We start from the raw sequence: 22317 nt of genomic DNA on the forward strand, positions 1-22317 counted from the left end.
CACAGCAGGCCAGAGATCGCAGTCCTTGGAAAGGGCCCGCTTGCAGGGTTTAGCCCTGGGCTGTCATCTGGAAATACATCACCAACAGCACCCGACACGGATACAAAGCTCCCCCTACACAGAAGAGTGGACCACCGTGCCAAGATTATTTGTACAAACGGTACGATTTAAGTTGCCTTCTGGGAGTCTAAGACGGGGCCACACGCTAGGCAGGGGATACCCACGGTGGCCAGCCCCCCATTAAGCCCCTGGACACTGGGCCTCTAATGATCCCCTCTGGAAGACAAAAGCACGTGCTGTCACACTTAAGAGTGTCCGGGAGCCACTCCGGAGAGGGCCCTCGGAGGCTTGGGCGTGAGTTTCCAGAGTCCACACCACGTTCTTCTTCCCACTGCCGATGTTGCTTTACACCCTTTTGCTCTCTCTAATTAACAACCCGCGAGCGTATCCACAGCTGAGTCCCGCCATCCTGGTGTTCCCCAAACCCGGGGGCAGAGCGGGGGACCCGACACAGGCATGAGAAAGAGCAAGCCTTCGGGGCCGACACCAAGGTTCTGGCCTCAAGTCTCAGCGGCTTGCACCTGCTTTCGCTCTCCCGACGATCCCTAAACAGCGCACTTGGAATTTCAACCACACTGAGACTTTGAGCGTTTTTTTAATGTTTTCAGTGCGATGAAAAACAATATTCAAACAAGTTCCCTTCTTTAAGGGATAGAAATGGATAAAGGGTCTCAGTGACATTTCAAAGAACACTACCTCCTTACAATTACGAGGCGTGGTCGTGAGGGAGGCAAGGAGGGCAGTCTGTATTCCTCTAAGGGAGAAATGCCTTACTTCGATTAACTGGAAAATTAGGGACTCGGGCTTCCCACTTGTAGATCTCTTTGATGTATGTGGGAGTTGTCACTGAAGTGTCCACAGCTTCACGTTCTCAGATAAGTGGGGTCACAAATGTAGATTACAACTTACGAGCATTGCAGAGAATGAAAAGTAGCAGTAATTAGAGAAGGCTTATGAACGTCCGACACATGAAATATCACGTTAATTACAGCCACACTCTTATTTTCGCATCTCCCTCCGCCCTTTTCTTAAAATTCAGCTGAATCTCCCCAAATCCATGCCTTGGGTACTTAGGAAAATTGAAAACTTAAATGGTACAGAAAGGGGCACCTGGGTGGCTCAGTCAGTTAGGTGTCCGACTTCAGCTCAGGTTAAGATCTCATAGTTCACGGGTTCAGGCCCCGCACTGGGCTCTGTGCTGCCACGTTGGAGCCTGGAGCTTGCTTCAGATTCTGTGTTTCCCTCTCTCTCTCTCTCTCTGCCCTTCCCCTGCTCACGCGCTCTCTCTTTTTGTCTCTCTCAAAAATAAACACTGAATTTTTAAAAATGGTGCAGAAAACGCTGGCCATTTTCTTCTATTCTCATCACTTTGATCGTGGGACTTGTCATAGGTCAATCAGACGATGGGTTGAAAAGTTTGCCTAATAAGTAAAACGGAAAGCCATGAGGCACCAGTCTGACGTGCAGGGCAATCATCTCCATATACTTACCATTTTTCAGGAGTTAAATTGGTAGTAATATATGGATGGGCTACTTTGGTAAATCTATTAAGTCTTTCAATAGTGAGTCTAGCTTTCAGGAAAAAAAATGTTTTTCCTTATTTACTTTTCAATGTAATGCATTTTTTATCCCCTTCCCTTCGGTACCCAATTCATTAGGTACTTAAATTTCAAATGAATGTACCTGTTTGCGGATCATCTGTGTTTTCTAAATAAGGGAAATCAGAATTGCCACTAAAATATGGCACCCGAAAGCCATTCTAAGCGTTCCTTCAAATCAAGGGTAAATGACAGCAGGAAGACTAATTCTGTGCTCGTTTTTTACGACGTTGCTGTCCATACTGATATTCGTACGAGATGGGGAATTCTGTACGTTAACACTAGCGGACTGAACTTATAGACATAGGCACACAGATACCAAGGCACGTATGTGAACACATCCCCAGAATGACAATCACCACCGCGTAATGAGAGTCATTCCGTCAAAATGCCCATTTTGTCTCCAGTGTAACGGCGGTAATGAAAAAAAGAACTGCTTTGAAACACTGCTCGTTTCCAGCCATTAAATGTGCATTGCTCTGACTTCTGTCTCTTAACAGTGGAACACGATGGCAATTTTCCTTAACAACAGGCATCTAGGATGACTCATGACTGGATCCAAACATATACACCTTTTACCATAATGAAAAGAATAGAAGTAAGTTTGCCTGCTGAGAAAGTGATGATCAAACAGCGGTAACTGGGGGAAAAAACACAAAGTTCTCTTTTTACACCTGCAGGAGAATACTGCTCACCGGAACGTCCAAAACTTGAGACCAAAAATCAAAACAAAACAAAACAAAAACTCTCCTGTTTCTGTTAAGGCGAAGCAATGATTAAGACAGTCTGAACCTCAGGCGCCTGGGTGGCTCAGTCAGTTAAGCGTCCGACTTTGGCTCAGGTCACGGTCTCATGGTTTGTGGGTTCGAGCCCTGCATCCGGCTCTGTGATGCTGGTGTGGAGCCTGCTTGGGAGTCTCTCTCTCTCTCTCTCTCTCTCTCTCTCTCTCTCTCTCTCCCCCCCCATCTCTCTTCCCCTCCCCCACTTGCTCTGTCTCTCTCTCAAAATAAATAAACCTTAAAACTGTTTTTTAACAAAAGAACACATAATTTCAATTTAGCCCATTTTTATTTACGAAACGCCCATTCCCTATGTCCTGCCTGATGGGAGGCCCTGTGAAAAATGGGAAATATTCAGTCTCTACTCTTAAAGTCACTATTCATTATGAACAAGACACTTAGTACATACAATAATAACTCTCAAGGAGTCCATCAAAATAGTCTGAATTCTCAGCGAAAAACAAGAAAGTGACAGAAGAAGGTCACTGTATTTTGAAAAACGTAGAAAAATTATGAAACCCTGGGATCAGGTCAATAGCATTTTTCAGAGAGTAGCTCCTCCAATAAAAGTTTAATGAATTAAAAAACATACTAGGATAATTAATGTTTCTACCTTTTGAGTCTTAGTATTCATAGTCCTGAATAAGAAGTCTGCATATCCAATTAACCAACAACAGTATTAACTCAAAATATTTTTAAAAATTTTTTTTAAAACTTTATTTATTTTTGAGAGAGAAAGACAGCAACCAGGGAGGGGCAGAGAGAGAGAGACAGAGTCAAAGAATCTGAAGCAGGCTCGAGGGTCTGAGCTGTCAGCACAGAGCCCGACGCGGGGCTCAAACCCACAAACTATGAGATCATGACCTGAGTCGAAGTCGGGCACTTAACTGACTGAGCCACCCAGGCGCCCCAACTCAAAATATTTTTTTTTTAATTTTTATTTACACTTATTTATTTTTGATAGAGAGAAACAGAGCACAAGTGGGGGAGGGGCAGAGATAGAAGGAGACACAGAATCCAAAGCAGGCTCCAGGCTCCGAGCTGTCAGCACAGAGCCCGACACAGGGCTCGAACCCACAAACCGCAAGATCATGACCTGAGGCAAAGTTGGACGCTTAACCGACTGAGCCACCCAGGCGCCCCTTTTTTCTTTTTTAGTTTATTTACTCAACTCAAAATATTTTAAATCTGTGAGTTAAATACGTCTGTCTCTTCAAGAATTTGTTCATCCATTTGACAGTATTTACTGAGTCTGCCTACAGTCTGGTTGAATGGATTCAACACTGAACAAGAAAGACGTGGTCCTTGCCTTCCAGAAGCTTCAGTTAAGCAAAAAGACGTGGATGTTACACCAAGAACCACACAAATGACCAAGTCTAATTGTGAGCTGGGCAACAAGGCAGAAGAGAGGGCACGAATGTAGGACAAGGACAGAAGCCAAGGGCCCAGGCAAGACTTCTTTAAGAGGATTCATATTTGCAGCTGAACCCTTCTGCAGCATCTAACAGACAAAAGGTATGTGAAGAACAGAGAAAAGGCCGGTGGCGGGCACACAGGGGAGGCCCCGCACATGAGCCGTGGAGGGAAGCGTGGCTGAGTCACCAGCAGGCTCAGCGCCATCTTGGAGGGCTGTCAGGGAGCTTTACCTACAGCCCAAGCCACAAGATGGTTTGTGCGGGGGTGTCAGATCCTGATGGCAGACTAAAACTCCCATTAATTTCCCTAAACCAAAATTCCAGTGAAGAATTTTTAAGACCCAAATCCACGCAGTAGCAGCAAGGTTTTGGAAGGTAACAACACAGATGAGTAAAAACACAATCAACAGAACCCATCTCAAGCCTTCGGCAGCAAAGCTGAGAACCAATGCAGGGCAGACAGCAGAATCTTCGAGTACTCAGCAAATGGTCACACCACATATGCCTAAAACTGGGGGTGGATGGGAACCGATGAGGGAAGAAGCTCCCTCCTCCACTCCCAAAGACCAACCGTGCTCCCCACTCACCTCTGAAGCGGATGATACAGCTGGCCGCGGGGCTGTGGGTGCAGTGCCGAAACGCCGGCCCCCCTCTCCCCACTCACCCAACAGCACCGACAGCCGGCCTTTGAGCCCTGGGCTGGAAGTCGAAGAACCCTCTGGAAAATCAGCTTAAGAGGAAAAACCACTGCACAAAGAAGTAGCCTTCCAGGGTCACCCACACCCACACAGCTCTCCCTCAGCTTTCTAACCCCCTTCTTACTCAAGAGCAGAAGGTCAAGGATTTGCAGCTATCTTTGTAAAGCCTCCAACAAGAAGACAGGAAACAATCCAAAAGCAACATGGAGGAACTAAATTATTCAGGGAGGGGAAAAAAAAAAAACAAACTTCTAAAAGTCTGTAATTCCAACAAGATAAACTCATGCGTCCATGCTGTGAGAACAGGAGGCTATAAACACGGCATTCAGCGAAGACACACCAAACAAGTGCTCGTAGAAACAGGACGGCATAAGCAAGTTTCAGGAAACTTCTCACAGCGGAGCAAACAGACAAGGAAATGAAAAATAGAACTGAAAGGAAAAGAAGCAGGGGGTGGAGGGTAGAGGGAGAAAGAGAAAGAGGAGAAGGAAGGGGTGGAGGAGGAGGGGGAGGAGGGGGAGGAGGAGGAAAAAAACCAGTCCAGGAGAACCACATCCACGTGCTCACAGATCAAGGGAGCAAAAGAGAGGTGGGAGACATCATTTTAAAAAAGAAACATCCCCCAGTTAAAGGCCTGAGTTCCAGCCAGCATACTGGAAGGAAACAGATGCCCACCAAGGCACTGCTCTGTGAAATGGCAGAAAAGTGGAGGAAAATAGAAGATTCCGGAGAAGGGAGGAAAACAATGGAGCAAGACGTCCAAATTCTTGACAAAACTGATAGTGAGGAGCCTAGAATTCTCTACCCAAACAAACCGCCGGTGAAGCATGAGGACAGAACAAAGACATTCTCACTCACTCAGGGACAAGGGTCCTGTCGGCTGCCATCGCGATGACGGCTGCCGTGTTGCATCCGCCTTCAGAATCTGAGGAGAGAACGTCAAAGCAAGCCAGACCAAGACCGTTGACGGTATCTGGCTCATGCCGACTGCATACGAAACACGCTCCCAGTCCCTGCTCTAGGCCCAGCTGCCTGCAGCCGATGAGACCATTCCATTCACTTCCCAGAGGAGCAGTGTTTGGGCTTCCTCCTGGAACAGCAGTAAGCTACAACGGCAGAAACTACAAACCCACTGGATCCCGTCCATGTTTCTAAAGATGTCCGGCACGTGAAGTTCATGCTACAGCCCTGGAAGATGACCCGGCTGAGAGGAACCCTAATTCTCTGACGATCGGCTCGTGCCTTTGCTGACTCAACTCTCTTGTAAGCCGAGGAAAAGCAAAGCCAACTTACTAACCAAACGCCATCCGGCTATTTCCCCCCAGGAAAGGGCCTCTTCTAAAACAGGGAGGCTTAGACCTGCTTCTGACTTTGTCAAGGCAAATCACGTAACAGTTAGGAAAACAGACAGAGGCAGTAACACTGCAAAGAGAAAGCGAGGAAGCGATCCCCACAAAACGAGGCAGAGCCCCGAGAGAGCGTGGGGGAGGGACGCGCACAAGGGCTCCCGGTGGTGACTTCTCGTATTCTGCGTTCACCCCTGACTCTGAGCTCCTCACAGATGTATGATGTATTTCAAAACAAAATCTAGTTTGAACACAACCCAATTTATACGTTTAAAATATTCCTAAGGCCACCGCGAAGACAGTGGACATCACCTGCACGGGTCGACAGAGGGCCGCAAAGAGACCGTGGAGCCAGAAAGGAAAAGGAAAAGCTGTTCTTCTTTACTGTCATTATCTTTTCCAGGGGAGAATGTTATCAGGAAAGCAAGAAAGGAAGGAAAGAAGGAAGGGAGGGAGGGAGGGAGGCAGAGGTGAGGAAAGAAGTATTTGATCAGTTAAAAAAAAAAAAAAAAAAAGAATGCCCAAGATATTGCTTCGTTGCCAACAATCACTACTGCTAACAACCAAATCTTTTTTTTAATTAATTAATAAATTTATTCTGAGAGACAGAGAGCAAGCAGGGGAGGGGCCGAGAGGGAGAGGGAGAATCCCAAGCAGGCTCCACGCTGTCGGCACAGAGCCCGACTCGGGGCTCAAACTCATAAACCACAAGATCACGACCTGAGCCGAAATCAAGAGTCGGATGCTCCAGGGACTGAGCCCCCCAGGCGCCCCCCCCAACATCCCGTTCTATTTACGCAGTTCATCTAGCGCAACAGGATCAAAACGCTGTAAAAGTCATCGCTCAATTAAACTGCGGAACGTAATTTTATCCCTGGTTTCAAAAGCGGTCTTTTTAAGTTAAAACCGGTGTTACAAACCGGGAAAAGCGTGGCTCGAGAAGGCACGTGATCTGCTGTGATGGGTTAAAATCCTGAGCCACGACTTGGGCGTACATAAAATTCAGGAAGCCGATGCCCGCGCCCAGGCCCTAAACTCCTCCTGCCCCTGGCACCTAAACGCCTTCCTCATGTCATTCCCCACACGGGACGTGAAAGGTACTGCAGACAAGTGTCCCCTCCGGACCAGGAAGCCAGTTTCTGCCAGCCGGCTGCGACCACGTTTAGAACCGCCCAAGACTCAGGGTCCGCAAAAAAACAGCCGTTGGAGGCCTTCCTCTGGCCCGAATGGGTCATCCCCGCCCACGGCTTCATATTAAGTGGTGGGCATGATTTCAAAGCGTTAAGAACCCGGCGATCCTTTCCCGCTATGATGTCATTCCCCGTCCGTTAGCACCTACAAGGCCTCGCGCCCAGCAGGTACTCGCACAAATTTCTCGGGCCATCCAGAAAACCGAACCACCAAGAGGCGCATCACTGTCGATTCGTTTTACCCAACAAATACCCAGCGAGGCCTGCTACGTCTTCTTCAGTCCCTTTGGTAAAGGGCGAAGGAGGGCAAAGGAGGTGACGTGACTCTACCAGCCCATTGTGGAGAAAAACAGTAAGGCCACGGCAGTTCCACGAGTGTTTCGTAAGACGAGAATTTGTGAGGATTACAAAGCGTGGTCAAAGCACACAGATAAACACTTGGAACGTCGCGAATGCGGAGCGGCCGAGCTTTTCGAAACTAGCTTTTGCAACCGTGGGGAGCGCTTGGACGTTGAGGAACCTTTCACTCCAGAACTCGCACGGTCTGAGAAAGAATAAACAAGTCGCTACGAACCGACATCTTACCTTAAACACTTCCATCGGCAGAGGAAACTTTGTGGCGTCAATAAGGGATTTTTCCAGAGAGCACTTCCACTCAGAGGCCATCTTCAAAGGATAGATTTCTGTATCAACAGCAAACCACAGAAGCGTGTAAGGACTCACATATTCTACTGGGTGGTTCTTCCTGGAATTCTACTTTCCAGGTTTTCAGAGTCACTGGCACACTCAGCGACTGTGAGCACTCACACCCTGCCCCCATAAAAGGCCACCTGCCGAGGGGACTTTCTGACGTTCAACAGCAACTTGAGCCGCTGCGATCAGAAATGAAGAATAAACTTAATAGGGCCCTTCAGGGGACGCTGGCGTGCATTCTGGCGGGCATTCTGTAAGTGATTTAATGGCATAAATCACCCCAGTGCCATCTTCAATCACCTGCCCCAAATTCCATGTAAACACCTGGGAAGTCACATCCGCTGATGAAGAACTTAGGACCCGATAAATTTCTAAACTAGACACGACGCTCGTCTGGCATTTTCGGTTATTACGGCCCATTTTTCACTAAACCTCTAAGCCCGCATCTGCTAAAAATAGCCCACGTGAGCCAGGAAATTATTAAAAGGTGAATTAAAATTTACCAACCAAGTTTAATATTTACACTTGAAATGTTGCTAACACACCCCACGTGGCCCATATTCCACCACCCCCCCCCCGCCCCAGGGGGTGGGGGTGGGGGCAGAGGGATTTACGCATGGAGGTTACTCTGGCTGAATGCAAAACTGAAAGAAAAAAAAAAAAACGTGTTGAGCCCTGTTTCCACCGATTGCTGAAACTGCAGGGGAATTTTATGATCTGATCTCCACGGATTTAAGACCTTATCAAAATAGGATTTGCAGAAGCACTCACTTGAAGGAGATATGTTTATACCTTCCCTATATCAACCCAGGCTACCCCAGACAGACCGTTAGGACATGAATATGAATTTAAGCACAGTTAAAAGGCAACATTAAACCTTTGGGGCTATATTTTTAATTTCTTGCATGTCTGCTTTTCAGCATGCAGCCATATATTTTGGCATCCACAGCTTCTGAACTCACCTTGAGCCTGAGTGCCTGTGTTTTAGCAGTTTATCGAGTCTTTTCAGGCTACCAGAATTACGAGAGGAGAAAGATGCTGCCGGAAGGAGTCAAGTTATCAAGGTTCAGCCCACTGTCGTTCACTGTCCGTTACGCAAAGTCACGTCAAGGGTTATGAGTGACCAGACGGGCTCTGCTGTGCCCACTGTATAATCCTCCTTAACGTTTTATGTATACTCTTCTACCTCTAGGGAATCTTTTTTTCCCCAATTTGGCATTTCTATATCGGAACACAAAAAGAAAGTGATTCTCCTTCACAGTATCTGACATACTCGGGCGGACGCAGTGGGGCCCCAGAAAATGAACCAACGGTCCCTCCACCATGCACAGGTGAGGAGGGGGGCACAGGGTCCCACAAAGGAGGAAGAGGGACCAGTTCACAGCCTTATAAACTGCCCCTTGAGAAGAAGGATTCCCTGAAACGCACCAATGGTTCAGCTCAGGGGCACTGCATGAAAACCTCGGTGAAAGGGAGACAATTGCTCCAGGAAGCAAAGGCTGAGGACACCAAGTGCAGCAGGTCAAGGGCCTCAGGAGGGAAAGGACACACAGGAGCCCGGATTTCCTGAGCAGACAGGAACAAATTCACTGTCCCAGGGATCTGGATGCGGGTCAATAGGGAGTTCAACCTTGGCACGGTAGTAAAAAGAGAGCCAAGGTCACGTAAAAGGTCGGTGCTGGTCAAAGACAAGACACAAAGGGTGAGAAAAGGCAAGAGAAGGTCCCCTGTGCTGGTGCCTGAACCCCTGCAGTCTGCGACTGAGGCATCTGGGGGCTGGGGAGCCCCAGAGATAGAGAAGAGGGGAAGAGAAGAGTGGTTCATGAAAACTATGCAAGACCAGAGCAAAAGCCCCACCTGGCCAGGGCTGGATCCAGACCACCAGAACAGAGCGTGGTGATGTGCAGACCCCAGCAGGGATGCTCACAGCCGTTCCCGGCCCCGGCAGGTGTCCCCACACGCTGGCGGGGCACCACTCTGCCCACCACGCCGCCTCAGAAGGTGTCCCCCCAAAAAGTCATGTTGAAATCCTTCCCCAAAAGTGATGGTTAGGAGGTGGGGCTTTTGGGAGGTCACAAGGGGGAGAGCCCCCACGAACGGGATTAGTGCCCTTATAAAAGAGACCCCCCCAGAGAGCCTCTTCGCCCCTCCCACCATGTGAGGATGCTGAAGGACGGCTGCCCGTGACCCAGGAGGCGGACACCAAATCTGTGGGTGCCCTGATCTCGGACCTGCAGCCTCCAGAACGGGGAGAAATAATAAATGCCCAGTCTGTGGTATTTATTCTCCTAGAACAGCCTGGATGGACTAAGAAACCCAGGCTCCGTGTGATTTTTGTCTCTGTCCTACAACCTTACGATCCTTTGTCTTCTTTCTGAGGATATTATGATATGGAATTTAACCCCATGGCAAGGCACACTTCTCGTAGAAGGTGAAAATCAAATGTGGGTTTTTTTCAGAATGCTCAACCACCTGCAAAAGCTAAACACCTCACGGTTCCAATAAACAGAGAACAATATTCCGCGTGTGTGTTTCATTAGGACAGAGAGGCGCTTGGTTACACCAGCAAGTTTATGGACGATAAATAGCGCCATTAAAAGAACATAAACCATTTTCTTAAAATGATTGTGTTGCAGGTAATTTAATAGAGTGTATCATGTCGATTTCTGTTTGCGGGGAAGTAATAAGCAATTAAAATCTGGCCTGACCCATCTTTAACTAGAAGCCTAAGTGGAAATGAGGCGCTCGCCCTCTGAGCGTTTGGCCGGCTCTTGCGAGGCGAGGGCTAGAGAAAACAGGAGGGGAGCAGAGGACCACCAGCTCACAGCCTCCGACTGAAGGAAAGCCTGAGGGGGTGACCCCCCGCCTTTTCATGCACCCTGCAACGACCACCCCTTCCTGTCTCACCAGTGAGCAAAGACTGGTCTATGCTTGTTTCCAGACACTGGGAAGCTGCAGACGGAATGTTGGAGTCTCCCCAAAATTAATACGCTGAAGTTCTAACCCCCAGTGGGATGGTGTTTGGAGATGGGGCCTTCAGGAGGTAAGCAGGGTTAGATGCGGTCATGAAGGTAGGGTCCCCATGACGGGAGGAGCACCGAGCTCTCTGTCTCTCTCTCTTTCCATGTGCACATAAAGAAGAGGGTATCCACAGAGGAGGAAGTGGGCTGTCCCCAGAACTCAACCCTACCAACACCCGCATCTTGGACTCACATCCTCCAACACCACGAGAAAATCATCTGTGTCATTTAAGCCCTCCGCGCGTTTTGTGTGGCCCCCTGGGCTAACTAATACAGAAAGCGACAACCATCTTGGGACAGAGAAATAGTTCAGAAATTTCCAGACTCAGGAAGACAAAGAAAAAAAAAATGGCTGCCATAAAGGTGGAGAAGGCAAAAAAAAATACGGAAAAACATCGAGAGACAGAGATGCAAAAGGTCTCAGAAGGTTTCCTGTCCTTAGTTTTCGCAACAACACGTAAGACTCTACCTCGCTCTCCGAACATCCAGAAACACAAGAGCGGTGGGGGGGGGGGGGCCTCTAAGAGACCACTGACCTCAACAACCTTCTCAAATTTCCTAGAAACCCGAATAGAACCACACAACTCTGATCGCAGAACGAGTATCTCGAAAACGCCCACCACTTGCGGTATCTTGTCAACGCTCCACAGCACGGCAAATGTACAATGATCCCCGTTTTGCAGAGGAGGAAAGTAGAGGGGCTGCCCCGGGCTCTGTAGCGAGGGACAGAAGTGCAAGAAGAAGCTGGAACTCAGACCCTGGCTCCAAGTCCACGTTCTTCCAGCTCCGCCCGCTTCTTCGAGCTGGAGCCACACGTGAACTCTTCTAGAGGAACGAAAGTCACCGTGAACCCCACAGAGCCATATTCCTGCCCACGGAGTGGGTCCTGGAGCCATGCCGGGTGCTCAACAACAGATCCCAGCAACAGAGAGCATCTCCCTCATCAGGGAAATACAAATCAAAACCACACCCAGATATCACCTCACGCCAGTCAGAGTGGCCAAAATGAACAAATCAGGAGACTATAGATGCTGGCGAGGATGTGGAGAAACGGGAACCCTCTCGCATTATTGGTGGGAATGCAAACCGGTGCAGCCGCTCTGGAAAACAGTGTGGAGGTTCCTCAAAAAATTAAAAATAGACCTACCCTATGACCCAGCAGTAGCACTGCTAGGAATTCACCCAAGGGATACAGGAGTGCTGATGCACAGGGGCACTTGTACCCCAATGTTTATAGCAGCACTTTCAACAACAGCCAAATTACAGAAAGAGCCTAAATGCCCATCCACTGATGAATGGATAAAGAAATTGTGGTTTACATACACAATGGAGTACTACGTGGCAATGAGAAAGAATGAAATCTGGCCCTTTGTAGCACCATGGATGGAACTGGAGAGCGTGATACTAAGTGAAATAAGCCATACAGAGAGAGACAGATACCATATGTTTTCACTCTTATGTGGATCCTGAGAAACTTAACAGAAACCCATGGGGGAGGGGAAGGAAAAAAAAAAAAAGATGTTAGAGTGGGAGAGAGCCAAAGCATAAGAGACTCTTAAAAACTGAGAACAAACTGAGGGTTGATGGGGGGTGGGTGATGGGTATTGAGGAGGGCACCTTTTGGGATGAGCACTGGGTGTTGTATGGAAACCAACTTGACAATAAATTTCAAAAAAAAAAAAGAACAACAAAGAGCATCTCTGCTTGATCCGACCCTGTTTTCAAACGCTCCCCTTACTCATCAGGGGCAAAAAGGCTAGCACAGCTCTTGCCATTCTGGGGGAGGTCTCCCCCTCCAGATTGGCGTCCGCAGCCCCAATAATTATTTGGCTCTTGAAAGCTGGACTCGGCTGGTTCCCTCCCTCCCTAGAGACATCCCCAGCTTTTTATTCAGTCGGTTCACCGGACAAATATTCACTGAGCACCCACGAAGCGCCAGGCACCGGGGACGCAGCACAGAATCAGACACAGATGTTCGGTTAGAGGGGTACTGAGATGCCCTCACGACGGGACCGTCTGAACGAAGCGAGGGGACGGTCAATGCCACATCTGGAAGAATGGCCCCCCCGAGGACAGGACGTGCCTCGCAAGCCTGTGGAACACAGAGGAAGCGGAGGTGCAGGGAGAGCACTCAGAGTGCAGGGCTCCAGGGCCGCGTGGCTGGAGAAGGAGCTCGGGTCTGATCGCAGGCTGCCTTCCGTTCAGCACAGAAGGGAAGCCGCTACCGGCAGGATTTCCGGTCCTCTCCCGATAAAGCCTGAACCGCTAAGGACTTCAGGAAGTGGCTGCCCTCTTCCTCGACCCCCTGGCGTTTCATCATTTTCCGCTCCCTCACCCAGTCTTCACCGAAGCTGGATTCAACCTCCTCCGTCAGCACCCACGTGCCCCCCGGACCACCCTGGGTGTGACACGGGGCGGGGGGGGGGGGCTTCTTCCCCTCTTTCTGTCCTCCCCGCCCTGTCTTCTCCAGTTTGAGCCAGAGATGGGAAGACACAGGGAATGCAGCTTTCTCTCTGCTAGACGGTCTACGAGCAGCCCCCTTTCCTAGCGTTTTTGAAAACTAGCCAGCCACTTTCTGCTACTCCTTACTTCTGCCTTGATTTGTACTGAACGGTTGAGAAATCTCATGCCCTTTAACAAGTAAAAAGAGTAAGTAAAGCTGAAGGATGGGCCACGCTTCGTGTTGGCGAAGGTGGCAGTTAGCGGGGACACAGCAAGGCAGGCGTGGAGGGGTGGGTCCGCAGGGCTTACGCTCAGGTGCACCCTGAGCATCTCTCCTCTCCCCTCCGCCCCACACCTCCAAGTCCCCTTCTTATTGAACAGTCGACACTTTTCGTCTAGCTAAGGGTGTCTGGCGATAAGAACAATAGCTAATATTTTTATGCAAGCCGGAAATTTTCTTCCCACCTGTATTTCCGTTAAGGAAAGAGCACTACCGTGTAAGTTTTAAGTCCCTCTGCGTCTTGAAATTGATTTACACAAGCCCAAAGTACTGGGTTCTGTTCGCGTGTATAAGACACGGGTGCCCTACATTTATAGCAGCATGATCCACGACGGCCGAAGGATGGAGGCAGCCCAAGGGTCCATCAATAGGTGAACGGATAAAGAAGACGTGGTTTCTATATGCAATGGAGTCTTACTCAGCCGTAAAAAAGGATGAGACCTTGACATTTGCAACAACATGGATGGAGCTGGACAGTATTATCCTCAGTGACATAAGCCAGTCAGAGAAAGGCAAACACCATACGATCTCACTCATGTGTGGGATTTAAGAAACAAAACAAATGAGCGGGGGTGGGGGTGAGAAGGGGAGAGGCGGGGGAAGCCAAGAAACAGACTCTTAACTATAGAGAACACAGTGCTGGTCACCAGAGGGGAGGCGGGTGGGGGATGGGGGGACTAGGTGATGGGGATCAAGGACACACTTGTGATGAGCACTGGGTGATGGAGGGAATGGATGGATCACGAAACTGTGCACCTGAAACTAATATTACGCCGTATGCTAACTAACTGGAATTTAAGTAGACACTTAAGAAAATAAAATAAAACTCGGCTACTATAATCGCCACCTCGCGTGTTGTTCTGCTGCATGAGGCAAGGGAACCCAGCTTTCATCTTGCATGAAGAACCTCATCTGAAGAACTAAAAGCCACACTTGAGTGTCCTTTTGCCTTTTATTTTCCTCTCCCCATACAAAACCTCTCTTGCCAACAATTTAAATGTTGAGAAAATAAACTTCTTCACGACGAAGGCCTCCTCCAAATTCTTTAAGGACACCCACGAACTCTTCACTGGAATGGACAATTCGTGTCCAGAAATTCACTAAGACCGGTAAACACAATTTATTCTTGTCTTATAAAGACATTAAATTATCGAAAAGAGACAGAAAGAGAGAGAGAGAGAGAGAGAGAGAGAGAGAGAAAGAGAGAGCTCTCCTGTGCAAGTATCTCCTAAGTTTCTATGGTGACACTTTCCATTATTCTCGCTTTGGAGTATGAGTCCCCAGACTTCACAGCAAAGAACACTGCACAGAACCTAAGAGGCAAGTAATAATCCTTTGCTATAAATGTTCACACTGGCAAATATAGGGATCTCCTACAATTTATAAAGCAATTAGATACTAAGCTAAGATTTATACACCCGACTTCCCACACAAAGTAAATTTCTCCTGCCAGGTTATGAATCCCAAGGCAAATGTGAGCTTAGATCTTTTCTCAACACTGACAGGCCCTTTGTTTGTCATCAGAGTCCAAAATTACTCAGGGTATAAATGGATTTCCTGGCTGCTTCTCAAAACGTTGACAACAATAATACTAATAAAATACCATGTTATGGGTCTATATGCCTGTCAAACTCAACATAAATGCAAATACATGACATACAGAACCAGGAACTTTTTTTTTTTTTTCAATTAAAGCCCTTGAGTGACAGAAGGGAGGAATGTTAACTCCTTCGCTTCACAGACTCAAGACGGGCACCGGCACCTAATATGGCAGGAAAAAAGATCTCCGGCAATTTTAATAAAATACTTGGCTCTCTGCTTCCAGTATATCTGGTGAAACGGACCAGGATGAAAAACAGAAATTTCTGGAAGACAATAATATTTCTACCTTGTCATCTTTAATTCCATATCCAACATTTTTTTGTTCTGAGGATACCCATTAAAAAAACTGGTTAAGGCCAGTATGGGCAGCAGGGGGAACGGGAAGAAATGGGGGGCAAGGGGCCATCGCCCTTCAAACTAGATGACCTTGGACAAGTAGCTTACTCTCAGTCTCAAATTTTCTCTGCTGGAAAAGGAAATATTCACACCAAACATGCAGCACTTTTTTGCAATCAAAACAAATACCACACCAGATGTAAAATCACCTGGCACACAGAGAACGTTCAAGAATGGTCAGCTTGTGAACAGTGAGATTCTCGCCCGGTGAGGTACGTATGGAAGCATAATGCACTATTTTGCCCCAGTAAGTCTGCGTAAAGTCATTTGACGGTGCTTTTGAAGCGAATTAATATCCCTGATGTGCCAGGAAAAAACGTATGACGATTTTCTCTTTGCCATTTCCAGGTCAGGACAGATTATATAAACAAGCATTTGGTTTGGATATTTGGATGGATGGATGGATGGATGGATGGATGGATGGATGGATGTGGGTAGATGGATGGATGGCAAACGGGTGGGAGGTTGGGAGGGTGAAGGGTGAATGGATGGACAGGTAGGTAAGTGGATGGACAGATGGATGGACCAATGGATGGAGGGGTATGGATGAGGGGGCAGGGTACAGACGAACAGAGGTGGATGAATGAACGAATGGATGAGAGGGTGAATGGATGAGTGGGTGGGTGGGTGGATGGATGGATGGATGGATGAAGGATGGATGGACAGACAGAAATTTTGGAACTTACTTCCAAGACCGTCAAAATTCCTAAAGAAAAAGGGAGAATATGACCAAGCCCCAGTCCACTGGGCCTTTCATTTGCGAACCAGGGATTCCAAAGGAACTAGGTTAAACTTCACCGCAGCCTCCGCTGCTTTCCCCTCGTAAAGTATTATTACCTGAGGCCTTGAGTTCTGTTTTCTACAGAAAGTATTCTTAAGTTAAAAGGCTCAAGATGCACGTACACGGACCTGAACAAAGTCTCCAGAGGCGTATCCGGGAAAATACCACACGTTTTTCCCAAGTACTTCCCAGCAGCCTTAGCCTCGGCCCTTACCTGAAGGTGGGTCCATTCTGTACTTATTCTCTTGACACCAACCAACTGGTCGAAGTCTGTAATCCAAGTAAAACAACCACTGGTCATAGGATTCAGTGTCCTCCAATCCCACATAGCGAAGGCGTAATCTTCCTCCAACATTTTCAATCACACTAACTATCCAGTACTGAAAAGGGTTGTGAGAGTCCTGAAGTTCTATTAAGGAATCAACTGTAATGAGGTCTATAGGGCCTTTCCCTCGCAGAGGCTGTTTAAACAGAAGCAAAACTCCTTATTTTAAACTTTATGTTGAGGTTCTCATGGAAACAGATGACAGCAGAAGATAATATTTTCTCACACCATCATCCAAGCTATTGGCAGACAGTCTGGCGTTTCCCTCCTCCCCCCTCCTTTCCGCGCCCACGGCCCCGCCCCTGCCCGCTTCCCCCCCCCACCCCCCACCCCCCCCCCCCCCCCCCGCCACACACTTGCACACTTCACCCAGCCCTCTGCCCGACGACACTCGCAAGTAAACAGAACGTAACAGTTTGCGCCCTCGCTCTCACCAAACAAATCACCCTTCCCGGATAAAACCGGGTTTGCTCGAAATAAGCATGCTTTTAAAGAGAGTTGCACCCAATTTGCCTCGAGCTGGAAAACATGTGGTAGCGAAATGTCTACTTTTCCCATAGACAGATGTATCCGCTATGGGGCTATCACTTCGTACTGTGACCCAACAGACATTTATCTTAAACTGGCTACCACTCTAAGGATTAAGACTCTCTCACACTTGTGTGAAGAGGTGTAGACGGCATGTTTATTCCACGTTTAATGATCGGCTACATTCGACAATTAACGTGAAGTTATTTCTACACCTGACCCGACAGTTAGTTTAGAGACGATATATAATTACGGCCCCGTATAAGCAACCCTCTCAGCGTAAGTTAAGACGTGAAAAGGGTGTTTGTTCAGTCAGCCGTGAGGGCAAATACATTAAAAAAAAAAAAAAAAAAAAAGAATGAACAGAGAAAGACAATTTGTCCTTCTGAAAGGGTGAAGAACCATCATTTTGATTTGTTAACCAAACAATTGAATTAAGAGCCATTAAGATAAGCAAATACATTAGGCAAAATCTTCACAAAACAACACTGGATAACTATGTATCACACAGCAGTGCTCCAAAAGTCAATGTCATTGATGAGAAGAGGGAAATTTACGGTTAACGTTAAGAGACTAATGAGTGTCAAAATCCACACCATATTCCTTGTCATTTACTCTGTGTTTCCCCGTTTGGGGCGGGGGGGGGGGCACTTTTCAAACAGATCTGGTAACTCAGTAATTATTTTTGACAGTGCACTGTCCCTCCTATTATATATGGTAAATATTTAAATGCTTTATCACGAAATTATTGTTAAATGAACCATCAAGGTTGCAGATTAAACTATTTTTTTCCTCAGTACCTTAAAAATACCTTAACCGGACTGAAATATGATTAGCCAATTCTCCCCTTGTTTTCATAAGGGGAAGCTAATTCAATTATTATGTAACACCCGTGTGTTATCATCATGAGGGTATACATCCAAGAGCGGAGTAGTCAATGGAACCACTTATCGGTATACCCCAAGACTACACCAGAGCACGTATATTTAGCGGTCACCTCCATAAGATCAGTTATTCCACGGGACTTTAAATTCACTAATATAGGATGGAGACTTAAGTGTACAGGAGAGTGGAAAGATATCCTAACGTTATTATTGAAAGACGTGAGGCAAATTTTCCACTTATTGACTGGAACACAGGTGAAGTGTCTTGAGTGCCGTAAGATTAACCAAAGCAACTCATGAAACAAACAGGAAGTGAGGCCATTTGGGTGGAGACATCCGCACATAAACATGCACCTGCCGAAGGATATATGCAAAGGCGCTCATGTAACTGTCATGCTTCAGACACAGAATAGCTGAATAACAACAATACATACACCTTCCAGGAGGCTGGCGGGGGCCGTCCGGGAACCAGTCAAATCACGAATGAGGAATTCTGTCCAGTCTGTGTACTTCTCTTTGATTGCTGGCAAGACAAAAGAAGAAGAAAAACAACAACAACAACACTTCAACACAGCAGGGGAGCGTCCGAGAAGTGTAACATCGCAGCACTTCCCAGGACAGGCGTGTGGTTTTCGATACTTTTCTTAATTTCAAGCACCAGGCTTCAGTTCTAAAATGAAGACAAGAGGGGCGCCTGGGTGGCGCAGTCGGTTAAGCGTCCGACTTCAGCCAGGTCACGATCTCGCGGTCCGTGAGTTCGAGCCCCGCGTCGGGCTCTGGGCTGACGGCTCGGAGCCTGGAGCCTGTTTCCGATTCTGTGTCTCCCTCTCTCTCTCTCTGCCCCTCCCCCGTTCATGCTCTGTCTCTCTCTGTCCCAAAAATAAAATAAACGTTGAAAAAAAAATTAAAAAATAAATAAATAAATAAATAAAAATAATAAAACGAAGACAAGAAATCTGTCATCAGCGGGTGACTTCATGCCTCTGGTGGGCCTCGATTTTGCGCCACGCGGCCGCCCAGAAAGCCAGCATGAACACTGAATAAACGGGAAGTCGCTGTATAAACTGAATCTGAAAACAGCATAAAGGCTCGGATGGAAACAGAAGAGGCTAATGGCAGAGAAACCCAAGAGGAAGCTAGTGCAGGTCTCCAAGTACCAAAGTGCCGGCGCCCCAAGCAGCGGGGACCACACCCAGGACAAGGAAGGACTTGGCCGAGACATCTCTGAACAAAGGAATAGCAGACGCGGAAGTCAACAATCAACAAGCGCTTAGAACCCGAGACTTGAGGAACACGGCATTCCTGGCCTAGCTCCCAAATCGCACTTGTCCAAAGGCTTTGCCAAGTTACGTCCACACCCAGGAGAGGCCCTGGACCTTCCCCGGGGCATCACAGGACTCACAACGCCAGCAACAGAGGGTAGCGGGCCTCAGATCCCCATCCGGCCACTCTGTGGATCCCACAGAGAGCCAGCCGGCCCCGGAGCCCTGCCGAGGATACATTCGCTACTTAGCTTTCGTGAGTTGCTTGTGCTCTGCAAAGGCATGAGACAACCATTTCTTGCTCAAGGGGTGCCTGGGTGGCTCAGTGGGTTGAGCGTCCGCCTTCGGCTCAGGTCATGATCTCCGCGGTCTGTGAGTTCGAGCCCCGCGTCGGGCTCTGTGCTGACAGCTCGGAGCCTGGAGCCTGTTTCAGATTCTGTGTCTCCCTCTCTCTCTATCTGCCCCTCCCCAACTCATGCTCTGTCTCTCAAAAATAAATAAACATTAAAAAAAAAACTTTAACAGTTTCTTGCTCAAACTGAAAGGAACAGAGTCATGACAGAAGGCAACTAGGACGTAAAGGTATGGAGGGAAAAGGTGACGTCGTGGCCTGAGGGGGACTCTGGACTCCGTGGCTGGCTCTGCCATCACTGGCTGTAACTTTGAGTAAGTTACCCAATGTATCTCATGGTCTTTCCTCGTCAGTATAACGGTGCTAACGACATTTCTGCTCAGGGGATGCTATAAGGAGTAATGGAGAAACATATGTCAATAAAACATAACCTCACCAGGCACGTACCAGGCAATTAATAAATCATAGCTACTGTTTCGTTGTAAGTATATATGAAATTATTAAACACGCTCACCAAATATTTATTGTTTATCCCCACAAATTTCAGATCAAAACCATGAGCATGCTTTGCGTGGCTACCAACAGGAGGGGAAAGTGGTAGCACCTGCCACTTCCGTCTCTAACCTGCATCTCGGCCAGGATCCCCCACCTGCACCTGTTCATGATCGTGAGACCAAAAGAACAATCAAAGTGGAAGAATCCAGGCAAAATAAAATGGATCCAGACAAGGCTGAAAAGTCCAGCTTTAAGCCATACAGTGTCCTAACCCTGGCCCTGATTAAACAAACAACAAGTCACCCGTTCATCAACTTTCGCCACTAGATTTTTATCTCAAATAAAACACCATCTTCCTAGGGGCGCCTGGGTGGCGCAGTCGGTTAAGCGTCCGACTTCAGCCAGGTCACGATCTCACGGTCCGTGGTTCGAGCCCCGCATCGGGCTCTGGGCTGATGGCTCGGAGCCTGGAGCCTGTTTCCGATTCTGTGTCTCCCTCTCTCTCTGCCCCTCCCCCGTTCATGCTCTGTCTCTCTCTGTCCCAAAAATAAATAAAAACGTTGAAAAAAAAAATTTAAAAAAAAACACCATCTTCCTTATTTTATACATACACACTCGTAAGGAAATGCATCCATTTGGGGCAAAAGCTGTACTGTGTTCTTCTCCATCATTAGAAAGTGCAGCAATCGGGGCGGGGCGCCTGGGTGGCTCAGTCAGTTAAGCATCCGACTTCAGCTCGGGTCACGATCTCACAGTTTGTGGGTTTGAGCCCCATGTTGGGCTCTGTGCTGACAGCTTAGAGCCTGGAGCCTGCTTCACATTCTGTGTCTCCCTCTCTTTCTCTCTCCACCCCTCCCCTGCTCACACGCTCTCTCTCCCTCAAAAATAAATAAACGTTAAAAAAAAAAAAGTGCAACAATCATTTTTCAATGCTCTACCCATTTCTAACTTAGCCCCTTGCTATATACAAAATGGGTTGTGTCCCCCCAAATTCATATTGAATCCCAACACCCAAGATGACTGCATTAGAAGGTAGGACCCTCAGGAGGTAGCTGGGTTTAGAATAGGATTAGTGCCCTTATAAATGAGAACCCAGAGAGTTTCCTGGCCCCTCCCACCACGTGAAATTACTACAAAAGACACCAACTATGAACCAAGAAGTAGAATCTGTTGCCGGCTTATCTGGATCTTCCAGCGTCCAGAACTGTGAGAAATACATTTCTGTTGTCTATAAGCCACCCACTGTGTGGTATTTTTGTTACAGCCGCCTGCATGGATGGAGACAGCCCTCCTACACGCCTGCAGTTACTGACAAGACCAACAAGCAGTGGCGTACGGGACAAATGGATTAAAAACTGTATTCACCTTAGGCTTTACAAAGCCCTTTAAGTCACTCTGTATCTTTCGATCATCATAACAAGGCTCTGAGGAGGATGTTCTTAAACTAACTTTTTCCCAAGTTCACAGAAAAAACAAACGTCAGAGTCAACCTCAAACTCAAGCACGCAGATGCCGATCTTACTAGGAATCTTTCCGTGAGACTCTGTGATGCTCAAAGTTTGTGCACAGGGATAGGTCAGTACTCTAAATTGCAGGCATGATAAGAGATAATATGCAAATGACTGTCTCAACAAAAGTTTCGAGATCAGGACAATGTACAAACGCACGCGGTCAAGATGTATTTCGTATTTCGTTACGAAAGAAGGACAAGCAGCGTAGTTGAGTGAAAAATGGTCCTGTACTTGACAGAATTTATGTCCGTATCCACTACGAGAAGAACGTGCAGTTTTTCATGTAAGGGTTGATTCTGACTTCCACACAATCAAAGTTAACATTTCAGTTAAAATGTTTTAAATATGCCATCACTCTATGAAGACATCATAAGAGGCTGAAATTTAAGGGGGCTGAGTCATCACAAGAGAACACTAGGGACGGCTCTGAAATTTACACCTTGTGAACCGTCTACTCCAGAAGCCCTATGACTAGCCATTAATGTTTCTACACGAGGCTCCGAAGCAATCTTTTATGCGCCACGGAACATCCGGACAAATTACTCTCCGTGAAAAATGGATCTTAGCTGTAAAGATACGCCGACAATTTTTTATTAAAAAGCAGTAAGGAAACAGTTCTCAGGAATACCGTTACTTTTCAAAGAAAACCTGTTTCGGTCA

General features: G+C 47.5%; 1 protein-coding gene across 3 annotated transcripts in view; it reads right to left on the bottom strand.

The window, feature by feature from the left end:
• Positions 1–22317, bottom strand: part of SFMBT2 (Scm like with four mbt domains 2) — a 230144-nt gene that overhangs the window by 101498 nt on the left and 106329 nt on the right. For 2 of the 3 annotated variants that reach the window (XM_043563399.1, XM_043563398.1), the window contains exons 5-7: positions 18472–18560; positions 16515–16761; positions 7672–7769 (exon numbers count right to left, since the gene is read on the bottom strand). In XM_043563399.1, coding sequence (XP_043419334.1) covers positions 7672–7769; positions 16515–16761; positions 18472–18560 — 434 coding nt within the window. Of the gene's footprint in view, positions 1–7671; positions 7770–16514; positions 16762–18471; positions 18563–22317 lie in introns of those variants that run through there. The other variant, XM_043563400.1, reaches the window with a different exon arrangement.

The sequence above is a fragment of the Prionailurus bengalensis genome, chromosome B4 (assembly GCF_016509475.1).
Source record: "Prionailurus bengalensis isolate Pbe53 chromosome B4, Fcat_Pben_1.1_paternal_pri, whole genome shotgun sequence".
Lineage (NCBI taxonomy): Eukaryota > Metazoa > Chordata > Mammalia > Carnivora > Felidae > Prionailurus > Prionailurus bengalensis.